The 12,106-nt window shown below is 46.9% G+C and overlaps 1 protein-coding gene across 1 annotated transcript in view; it reads right to left on the bottom strand.

Moving 5' to 3' along the window:
* Window positions 1–12,106, bottom strand: part of LOC102461558 (sodium/glucose cotransporter 1-like) — a 55,607-nt gene that overhangs the window by 3,693 nt on the left and 39,808 nt on the right. The window contains exons 10-13 of the mRNA XM_006125425.4: window positions 11,452–11,559; window positions 9,542–9,692; window positions 8,105–8,273; window positions 1,382–1,597 (exon numbers count right to left, since the gene is read on the bottom strand). Coding sequence (XP_006125487.2) covers window positions 1,382–1,597; window positions 8,105–8,273; window positions 9,542–9,692; window positions 11,452–11,559 — 644 coding nt within the window. The remainder of the gene's footprint in view (window positions 1–1,381; window positions 1,598–8,104; window positions 8,274–9,541; window positions 9,693–11,451; window positions 11,560–12,106) is intronic.

Here is a 12,106-nt window from a genome sequence, read left to right on the forward strand (position 1 = left end):
TCAAAAGTGCAAAGGAAGCTGGGATTTAAATATCCCATGCTTCATTTGCATAATCATGTAATGGTGCTCTTTCCTAAAAGCTCTATTTCAAAATTGAAACCACAGTCTAGACGCAGTTCTTTAGAAAATGGGGAGCTTTTTTGAAAGCGCCTGTAGACCTCAAAAAGGCTACATCTAGACTACAAGCCTCTTTCGAAAGAGAGCATCTAGACTGCAACCACTTCTTTTAAAAAAGTGAGCTGCTTTTTTAAAAGACAGCACCCAGGCAGTCTGGATGCTCTCTCTCGAAAAAGCCCTGTTTGCATGCACGAAGAACACCTTTTTTTGAAAGAGCACTTTTGAAAAAAGGTGTTCTTCCTCGTAAAATGAAGTTTATCACGGTCGAAACCCCCCCCCCCCGTGTTTTTTCGATTTAATTTCGAAAGAACTCAGCGCCAGTCTAGATGCAGGGGAAGTTTTTTTCAAAAAAAAACCCCTGTAGTCTAGACACATCCAAAATGAGGTTTACAGGATCTTTCAAAAAAACACCCCGTTTTCAAAAGAACTGCGTCTAGACTACGGTTCCAATTTCGAAAGAGCTCTTTTTTGAAAGAGTGCCATTATGTGATTATGCAAATGAAGCATGGGATATTTAAATCCCAGCTTCATTTGCACTTTCAAAGTGCTTTATTTACATCCCTCCGCTGACAGAGGGATGTAGTCTAAACACAGCCGTACAAGACTATAACTGTTTCCCTTCCTAAACAACAGCATTCCTGAAATCTTCACTATGCTACAGAAAATGCACAGTCTACTGTTCGTAGCTCTGAGGGGTTAAATGCCAGTATCATTTCACATTTTTGCAATATAGAATGTCTTCAAGGTATTTCTGATTGCAGAAGAATCTCCAGAGCACTGTTTATCTAGCAAAGAGCACTACATTCCCAGGGATATCGTAAACAAGGAATCCTTTAGAGAAGATGTAAAATTTTCCTCTACAGGGCCATCTCTAGGAGGGTGCAAGACCCGGGACAACCCCCAATCTGCCACAGACCCTGCCCCACTCTGCTTCTTTCCACCCCTGCTCTTCCGCAAGCCCTGCCACTACTCTGTGCCTTTCCCAAGCCCCAGGCTCCTCCCAGAAATCCCCCAGGCTGCCCAGGATCCCCAAAGAGTGGGATCTGGGGTAGCTGGCCCAAACTGTCCTATGGATTGCATGTCTCTGTCTATCAGAACCCAAGTAGCTGGGAGACCCAATAAGAGATGCATGCTCTAAATTCTAGGGTTGAATATGTGTATTCATATTTTAAAAGTATAAATTAAAGTGATAAGTTTCATAGCGCTCCGCTATCTCAAGGACCAAGTGTGGGAATAAAAGAACAGAAGAGACAATGATACTCACATGTACATCGGGAATGGGTTCAGTTATGAGCGAGATAACCAGGATGATGATGGCGGAGATCCCAAAGAGGATTATAGCGAAGTACAGGTAGTGGACTCCACAAATGATCTTTGGACAGCTGGTGGGGTTTACACAGCTGCCAGAACCATAGGCAAACTCTGCAATCATTCGAACCAGTCCAACTACCAGACCAGAGAACAAGCCCCAGAAAGCACCCTACAAAAGAAAGAAAGCGACAGGATGAATGATCACAAAGAGCCATTGAAGATACAGAAATACACTACTCTCTTTTAATAGCCATGCAATCTGTAGGGCTCTACCAAATTCATGGCCATGAAAAATGCATCGCGGAGTGTGAAATCTGGTCTTTTGCATGCTCGTACCCTGTGTAGTACAGATTTCACAGGGGAAAGGGGAGGACTAGTGTTTCTCAAATGGGGGCCTGACCCAAAAGGGAGTTGTGAGGGGATCACAAGGTTATTTTGTGGGACCACGGTATTGCCACTCTTACTTCTGTGCTGCTTCCGACAGCGACTCTGCCTTCAGAGTGGGGATCCCAGCAGTAGCCACCATTCTACAGATGCTTGGCTCTGTGGGCAGTGCTGCCACCTCCATGTGAACAGAAGCCAGGGGAGCAATACTGCCCCCTGCCCCCACACTAACCTTGCGACACCCGTGAAAAATATGGCCGCTCGCCCTTCCTAACTGTTCTTCGAGATGTGTCATTCATGTCCATTCCAATCAGGTGTTTGTGTGTGTGCATGTGCACAGTAGCCAGAAGATTTTTACCATAGCACCTAAGAATATGGTCGGTCTGGGCACCCCGTGGAGTGACGACAATATGGCACCTAATATAAGGCCCTGCGAACTCTCCCCTTCTCAGTTCCGTCTCGCTGACTTGTCTGACAGAGGGGAAGGAGCCAAATGACGAAATAAGCTCTTTCAAAATACACTCGAAATAAGCTACACAATTTGTGTAGTTCTAATTGCATAGCTTATTTTGAGCTAAGATTGCAGTGTAGATGCACCCTCAGGCATTAATAACCTTCTTTATTAAGCCCCTTTGGGCATTGTTTCATCTGTCTGTCTCCTATACAGACTAAATGAAGGGACAGGTGATTTCTGGACAAATTTCTGGGTTTCCATTGATAACTTCCTGCATTCCATCTGATACAAAGTAGCTAAGACCCTGCCACCCCAATGACTGTGGGCTCATCTGGTGACGGCCCAAGTGATGTCAGTAGCATTGATCAGTGATGATTCAATGCTGAACGTTTGCAGCACTGCTACCTGGTCTTCTATACATACTGTTACCGAGGGTTATGCAATTGCCTCTTCATCTACGTCAGATGGATGGCAGCCCAGCTATTACTCTTTAAATATATTCCAAGTTCAACCTATGATTGCTGCTTGTGAGTCACCTGAGTGGAATACATGTCTACGATCATTCGAAGAAGAATACATGCTTATCTGTGCTGTGACTTGTTCTTTGGTGTGGGGGAGGGAAATGCATATCGGATGACCGGCCTTCTGTCCCCTCTATATCAAAGTCTCTATCTTTGATATCCTTTGTGACGAAATTGTGGGCAGACTGGGGCAGCACCACCCCAAGGGTACTGTGAGGCATGCCCAGATTTAGTGCACTGGGCATGTATATGCACACCTGGATGCAATATATGTACACCCCCATCTTGAAGAACAATAGTTACAATCCAGACCAATAAACATCTTCTCCTGCTTTGACATTTGTCAATAAAACTTATAAGTATGCCCTGCCCCAGCTCGTAGGTAATGTCTTTGGCCTATGTTATGCAGATTGGATGATCATAAAGGTCCTTTCTGACTTTACTTAAGAAAACAATAAAATCCTCTGCCCTACAGCACAGCTCACACTGAAGTTGTTTTGAACTCTGCAAAATGTCAGATGAGCACTTAGCATTATCTGAACCAAAACTTTTGAACCTTCAGAGCACTGTCCTTCTTAACCGTTTGTTTACTCTGTCACTCTCTATTCTGAATGTCATACACCACATAAACTAAATATACAGAGCCAAATTTGTTTCTGAAGTAAATAGATGTAGCCTTATTGACCTGAGAGGAATTGCAAACATTTAGACCAGCTGTGAATTTGGTCAATAGGCTAAAAAATAGATAACTAATGATGGTGGTACAGAACTACAGCCGGTCCCCGAGTTGCAAATGGTCACTTACGACCATTTGCAGTTATGACCAAAAGTGTCGTAAATGGCGGACCCCGAGTTACGAACGCGATCTGCGCTTACGAACAGCATGGTCGCGTGTAACTCTATGGGGTCCAACTTACGAACAAAATTGAGTTATGACCAATTGCTTGGTCTGTAAGCAGTTCGTAAGTCGGAGACAGGCTGTATAAATTCTGCTGTAAATTTTCTAGTTCAAATGAAATTTTTAAACTATTATTAAATTGTCAGGGACAAATCACAGAGAAATATTGGAACAAATAAACAGAACCTCAGTTTATGATGTTAATAATTTTAATGAAAAGTTTAATCTTGGATATTAAATAAAAACTGGTCTTTGATTCAGCTAGTGCTTCAAATCACTGTGACTTGTATTTGTTTCCAGTCTTTATTCTAATTAAGACTGTACTTTTAGCCAAATGCTGAGAGCCTTAGTAGCTCTTAATCCATTCTTAGGCAAAATTCCAACTGAAATCAATGGAAGACTTCCCTGAATAAGGACCTCAGGATTTAAGCCATTAATTTGAGGTTCAGCCAAGCAGTGACGAAATGGAACATCCCTGCATAAGTGCTAGTAGTAGATTCATCAATCTCCAGAGGAAGCTGAGTTTTAGAATGGAGTCAAAGTAAGAAAGGGTTACTTACCTCATGACTGTTGTTCTTTGCGATGTGTTGCTCATGTCCAGTCCAGGTAGGTGTGCGTGCACCACGTGCACAGACACCAGAGCTTTTTTCCCTTAGCAGTATCCGGTGGGCCTGCCAGGCAGCTCCCTGGAGTGGTGCTGCTATATTGGCCCATACATACCCTTTCACCCCCTCAGTTCCTTCTTGCCGGAATCCTCCGGCAAAGGGGAGGCGGGTGGCATGTGGAATGGACATGAGCAACACATCTGGAAGAACAACAATTATGAGGTAAGTAACCGTTTCTTCAAGTGCTTGCTCAGGTCCATTCCAGTCTGGTGATTCCCAAGCAATACCTCAGGAGGTTGGGTCAGAAACCTCATGGACTGAAACACATCCCTACCAATGGCCACATCATCTCTGGCCTGCTGCGCAATAGCATAATGGCTTGTGAAGGTATGTATAGAGTAGGCATATGCACTGTGAAGGCTGTTAATGAGGCCTGTGCCCTCGTGGAGTGGGCCGTAAATGGGGGTCATAGCAGGCTCTAATGCAGGATGTGATCCAAGAGGACAAAAACTATGCCAATATTGGGAGGTCCTTTATCCTCTCAGCTATGGAAATAAAGAGTCGTGATGACCTATGGAACTCTCTTGTCCTATCTATATAAAAATCTTAGTAGATGGCTTCCTCCTCTCCAACATGATCCTCCTCACAGCCTGGGAACAGAGGTGTTCAGCCCCTGCTAACCACAAACGTTCTATCCCACACGGTGGAGGGATGACAGGTTCAGGAGGCATAACTACCCCTCTCCTAGGTCCTAAGTAATTAGGTCTGGTGCTAACGGCAGCATCACTGGTTCTTCTACCTTTAGGTCCAGCAGGGCAGGGAACCAGTGTTGGCGAGGCCACGTCAGTGTTACCATGATCACTGAAGCCTTGAGCCTCCTGACCCTGGGTGGGAGTGGGGGGACCTTGCGTATTAAGGGAAACCTTTTGTATAGGAGTTGCTGGGCCACTACACTTGTAAAGCGTCCCCTTGAAATCTCCGACCCTGGCCTAGATAAGAGCAGTAGCTCAGGCTTTTGCTGTTCTCCTGGGAAGCCAACTGGTCCAGATGGGGATAACCCCATCTCTGGAAGATATCTCCCAGAATGTCCCTCATGATGGCCCATTCGTGGGCCCTGAATGACCTGCTGAGTCTGTCCGCTAAGACATTTTGTTTCCCATTTGGATATCATGGGCAATGCAGAAATCCCAGAGAAGCAGGGCTTCCTGGCATGGGACAGAAGAGCGAGCACCGTCCTGTTTGTTGATATAATACGTTGCTGTCGTGTTGTCTGTTGGCACCGATACCCCCTTCTGTCTCAGGTGAGACAGAAACACTTGCTGGGCCAGTCTGACCGCCCTGAGCTCCCTGACATTTACAGATGAGAGCGCTCAGCAGGAGTCCACGTAACTTGTGTCCTGAGAGTCGAAGGATGGGTGCTCCAATCTGTGTCTGATGCACTCATGACCAGCTACACCGACGGGCTCTAGAGGGTGGGGAACCAGTGCAGGTGTTCTTGTCAGCCCGGATGTCTTGAAGCCCGCAGGCTAGGCTCCAATGCCCCGGTGCAAATGGAATCAGCACCCGGTGATGCCATCAGCTCAATGAGATTTTGAGCTGTGGCAAAAGTTTCAGGACTTGGTGGCTGCCAGACCTCCTCTATCACTACATTCGGCACCAGACTTCCTCTGTGCGTTGTGCTCAACTGGTGCCTAGTTGGCACGGGAACATCCAGAGGTGGGGTTGCTGGCCAGTGCCCTTCCAAATGACACATTTTGTGGCTATGCTTCGAAGGGACCTGCCCCTGTGTTGGCTCTTCTTCCTCGGCACCAGAGATTGAAATCAGGGTGAGGTCATTGTTCTCATTGTCTCCTCAGTTGGTCTCGGAGCCAATGAAGGTTCATGCACCAAAGCCGGTGCACTCCACACCGTCGGTGCCGGGCCCGGTGCTGCTGGTTGCAGAGCAGACATCATCAGAACAAGCTTCAATCTGTAATCATGCTCCTGCTTGCTTCTTGATTTGAAGCTCCTGCGAATTTGGCTACTGTCTATGTGATGGAACTCCCCAAGACCAGGAGCGGCCCGAGGCCAGCTGCTGCAGCTGGCACCCCTGGCAGAAGGTGCAATTGGCACCCCTGCCTGCACGGCCGTCAATGGCCATGACATAATCATGGGGTGCCCCGACACCTTATGACGTCATCATCGGGCGCCTGGGCCGGCGGCGCCCTAGGCAACTGCCTAGTTTGCCTAGGCTCATGGGCCGCCCCTGTCCTAGACACTTTAAGCACGAGTCATGCCAGTCTCCGCAGGGCACTTAACGTGTGGCTTGAATCCATGGGGCCCAGGCATCCCCTCCCCAGGAGGGAAGTGACAAAGGGGGAAAACTCCCCTACAAACAACTATCAACTATTAACTACTGTTTACACTTGGGCTATGTCTACATTGCGAGTTTTTACAGCAGAGAATATGCTAATGAGGGACTCATTAGCATGAATTGTGATATCATTAGCATGTTTTCTGCCAATTCTTTTTGTGCAAATGGTTTTTGCGCAAAAAGAAGCAGTGTAGGCCCCTCTGTTTTGTGCAAAAAACCCCTTTTGCGCAAAAAGAATCGGCAGAAAATATGCTAATGATGTCACGACTCATGCTAATGAGTCCCTAATTAGCATATTTTCTGCCACAAAAACTTGCAGTGTAGTCAAAGCCTAACAAACAACTTCAACTAACACAAACACTGTACAAAGAGCTAAGGGTCAGACTATCAGTAAAGTCAAGCGCTCAGAAGGAACTCAGGGAGTGGAGGGCCAGCAGGGTTATATTTGCACTGGTATAGCAGCGTCACTTCAGGGGGCTCCCTGCTCGTCCAATGGATACTGCTAAGGGAAAAAGCTTAATCCATGCATATGGCGTGCGTACACCTAACTGGAATGGACATGAGCAAGCACTCAAAGAAGAACGAGAAAGCTCCAACCCCACCTGGAAACAGTGTTAAATTATTTATCATTGGCTTTTCTCACCATTGCATCTGAACTTTTCATAAACATTAATGACTAGAGCCCTGGGTGGATACAAAATTTGTACACGCATCTGCAAAAATGAGCTGCAGATGTGGATACCTGTGAATATAAAGTGGATATTCACAAATTAGCAGGTTTCTAGATACAACATTTGTATCTGCATCCATATACACACAAAAGAGCTGGGGTTATCCACATCCAAGGATGCAGATATCCATGGATATAAAGCAGATATCCATGGATTTGTAGGGCTCAATTAATACATTTATCTTCTTGGGGCAATAAGGAAGTATCCTCTGTATTAAAAGTGAGGAAACTGATCTACAGAGCTATTATTGGAGAGAATTTCACAGGTGCTGTGCACGCAGTTCCTACTGTCTTTTGAGGGAGTTTTTGAGTACTCACCTCCTCTGAAATTCCCACTTAACCATAGGACTTTCCCTGTCCTTGTTTGAAGTCTACAGAACCCACGAAGAACCTTGATGATTGTATTAAAACACTGTGTCCCAAAAAGTATTCCTTCAGCACAAGTCGCAGTGAAACAATAGGCGGCCCCAGCCACACAGCTGTGTAGGAGCCAATAAAGTCCAACAAAGTCCATACGTATTTACAAATAAGTAATGGGAGGGGGGCATGAGGGATCCTCAACTTAGCCAAGGGCCCCTCAAGCACCACACTTTGGAACTTCAGGCACGGGGCTCTGGTGGGAACAGTCTCGATGACATTGAGAATAAAATGGATTGAGACGAAGAAAGGGCTGTTGTCTCAGCGCACAGACAAGTGTCTTTTGTGAGATTTTGCTTCTAGCCTGTACTCACCTCCTCATTGACCCGCTTACAGAAGATGGCAAGCAGGAAGGTAGCAGCAATGGGTGGGCCCAGGTAGCTGGTGATAGACTGTATATAGTCAAAGAGCTGCCCACTCTGAGCTGACTGCACCACAGGAATCCATGCGATGCTGACACCAATTAAAGCCAAGATAAATAACCTGTAAATAAAACCAGTAAATAATCTGTTAGCCACCTGTTTATAAACATCAATCAGAAACACAGAAATCACAGTCACTCAGCATTTTAACAGCTCAGGGTATGTCTACACTACCCCGCTAATTCGAACTAGGAGGGTAATGTAGGCATACCACACTTGCAAATGAAGCCCGGGATTTGAATTTCCCAGGCTTCATTTGCATAAGCGGGGAGCCGCCATTTTTAAATCCCCGCTGGTTCGAACCCCGTGCAGCGCGGCTACACGGGGCTCGAACTAGGTAGTTCGGACTAGATTTCCTATTCTGAACTACCTAGTTCGAGCCCCGTGTGGCCGCGCTGCACGGGGTTCGAACCAGCGGGGATTTAAAAATGGCGGCGCCCCGCTTATGCAAATGAAGCCCGGGAAATTCAAATCCTGGGCTTCATTTGCAAGTGTGGTATGCCTACATTACCCTCCTAGTTCGAACTAGGAGGGTAGTGTAGACATACCCTCATTGTGCTATTCAACCAGCAATAAAACATCAGCCAAAATAACAGTGACCAGCCTTCAGCACTGGGGGAAAGAGAAACCAGCAATAAGCTCTCACCAGATCCATCAGCTCTCAGTCAGCCCAATGTGAGAACTCTGCCCAATGTCAATCACCTATGATAATAAGTCAGGCTATGTCTACACTACAGGCTGTACACTACAGGGAATGCGTCTGCTCTTCCGCAAAAAAAAAAAAGCAGAAGAGCAGACGTGCTCTTTCAGAAGCCCTGTCTTCCTCCTCCCACGAGGAAGAAGGACTCTTCCAAAAGAGGAGGCTTTTCTGAAATTTGGCCCACTGTAGACAGGCCAAATTTCGGAAAAGCCTCTTCGGAAAAATGTGCATACCTTTTTCTGAAAGATCATGTAGACATAGCCTCAGCTCTAAACACAGCGATGAATAGACCAGCAGAGAGAGAAGAAAAGAGAAATCAGAAGTACAACTAGTGAATATTACCAATGCTGTAGCTTTGTCCAGCTAGAATCTTGGAATGACATTTAAATAGATCTCCTGTGATGTCTGTTGGGAATAGATGCCTCAGATTTATTTTGGCACTTACCCCATGGAATATCCAGGGCACACATGGGATGAAGCTGTCGGGCCACAAGAGGTCAGTGCTGTACCACGTGCAGTCAGGGAAAGGCTATTCCTCAAGTCATTAAGGTGAACTCCGAAAGGAACACTTGTGCTGGCTCCCAGATGTAGTTGGTTGCTAATGGTGGGAAATGCGCAGTCCCACTTACCTCCCAGCCAGCATGAGCTCTCTCTCCGAGGCCCGGGTGCGTATTCTGGTGTAGATGTCCATGGTGAACAGCGTGCTAGCACTATTGAAAATGGAAGTCAGGGAGCTCATGAGAGAGGCCAGCATGACTGACAGCATCAGACCCCGCAATCCTGAAACACAGAAACACACCAGCTCAACTGGGCTGGGCCAGGCACTAAGGAAGCTGCGTGAGCGACATCTCTGAGTGCACGGTCTGCCCTCCCCGGCCCAGCTATCTGCTAGTAAAAGAAGCAACGGTCATAGCACCCTGCTGGGACAGTAGCAGGATGGGGCCTGCTATGTCAGGAAGCACAGTGTTTACAATACATATAGTACCCAGGCTGGGCTCTGAGGAGATCGACAAAGCCAGGCTGGAGTGGCCCCTCCACTCACCCCCTTTAAGTGGTTAACCGGTTAAACATAATGTTTAACTGGTTAACTCATTAAATGGGATTTTACATTGCTGGTCACAGTAACTTCTTTTATCCAAACTCCCTCCCCGACCTCAAACCCTCTGCTGCATCCCAGTCCCCTATCTCAAGCTGCCTTCTGTGCCCAAAGTCTGTCCCAGACCCTACCTCCCCCACCCCACCACCATGGAAAAATACAGCTCTTGACCACTTATCAAAATCCTGGCATGGCCCCTCATAAAAAAGTATTGCCCACCCGTGGTCTAGTGCTGTATTTTGTCAGGGCAACTTTCTGTTCCTTTGATACACAAATCTTTTTATTTTCAAGGGCAACTTAAAATTAGTTTCACTGGTCATCTTTCCCATTGCTTTCTGTTCTCATGGCTACTTCATCAGCTCCCTTTCCTCAAAACCCTTCCCCATAGCAGCGTCAGACCAAACCTGCCAGCATCACCATCTATAGTCTCTTCAAGGAAGGGCAGTATTTTCAGCAAGCACAGGAGTTCTCAAACCTTCCCTGCTGTACCCCTCCAAAATCTGCCAAGTGTACAAGCCAGTGTAAAGCATGTATATGGAGCTTGCCTCTCTCAGCTCCTCTTCCAGGAATGATGCTATAATGAGAGACTATTCCAGTGAGAAATGAGGGAAACTGAGGTCTGCACAAGCAATCCCCCTTATCTTAGCTGAGGCCCAAATCTCCACAATTCCATCACTTCTTAGTGGCCCATTTGGAAACCACAGTCATACCATGAAGGCCCGTGATGCCTGCAGAAGTTTCTAATTTTTCTCATATGTGTGCAGTTTCTCTTCCCCGCCCAGTGAGTTTAACAGAGGAACTGCATATACATCCCTCAACAGAGAGATCCTGGAAAAAGCACCTACTTAGTAATTTGCAACTACTAGTCCAGATTTACCTCTCTCACAAGGATAAAGCCAGCACATCTCATTTGGCTTAAGTGTTTTTGCAAATAAATAAGATTGTTAAGGCTGGTCTGGATCTGCAGTCACACTGATCAAAACGTACGGCATGTACAGGAATACACTGTGTGTGCTGGAATGATCTAGGGCCTACAAGAGATGAGCCCTGACACTCCAGAAAGCGCTGTAGTAGTTTAGTGATGTCAAATCAGGATCAGGGAAGAAGATGGGGGAGGACCCAGCTCCACGTTCCCAAAGGGGGCCAGGCCTCAGGCAGAAGGGTTGGGGCCAGGGGCAGCTAGCCCTCAGCGCCACCCAGAGAATGCCATGCTGCACACCCCAACCGTTAGAGCCACCCAGAATGCACCGCACAATGCATTTTGAATTGCTACTGCTCCCTTTAACTACCCCCCTCTTGGCAGGCCCAATCAGGACTAAATCAAAATGCCAGTCCCCAAGTTCTGGTAGCAGAATTCCTGGGAAATCTCTCCCACACAACAACCAGCTTCTGTTTATTTGCTGTCCATGTCTTTCCCATAAAGACTCAGAGCTAGTGTCTTACCATTCGGCATAAGGTCCACTACCAGTTTTGGATAAGCAATGTTTGAGCAGCCAACTTGGGTGCCACAGTAGCTCTCACAGATTGAAGGCACGACACAAGCCACCATATCTGAGAAAAGGGTAACAAGACTGGGTTACATGGGGTCATAGCAAGAAGTTACTCTGAAATCAAGAGAAATTTCCAAACCCAGGCTAGGTTCTCTTCCCCGCCCCCCCCCCCCCCCTCTGAGATCACCCTTGGGTCCATAGCTGTGGGAAGGGATTCCATTCCTGCATCATCTCTTTCCTAGCCAAAGAACAGTGATGTGCTAAGGTCACGCCATTAAAACTGCATCTGCAGAGCTTCACAGAAAGCCAGGACTGAATCATGCAAAGACAGGGCTCAGCGCAAAGTTAATATGTGCTTTGAAAGGCCCTCTCTTGCTAGAGCCACCTGCTCTCCTGCCTGCTGTTGTAAACACAGCTCATTGTGGAGGGGAAAGAACTGGCTCTCGGCTCACACTGAGCTTAAGCAGCATGCAAATTGCAGGTATTTCCATGCGCTGGGAACACTCCTTTCTGGAAGCCTTTCTCAGTGCCGGGGCTGGAGGGGGGGACAGCTGTCTGCCTGACAATCATTTCTCTGGGCTGAGACATCCACGGACAGTTTGGTGATG

This window comes from Pelodiscus sinensis, chromosome 15 (assembly GCF_049634645.1).
Source record: "Pelodiscus sinensis isolate JC-2024 chromosome 15, ASM4963464v1, whole genome shotgun sequence".
In the NCBI taxonomy this organism is placed as follows: Eukaryota; Metazoa; Chordata; order Testudines; family Trionychidae; genus Pelodiscus; species Pelodiscus sinensis.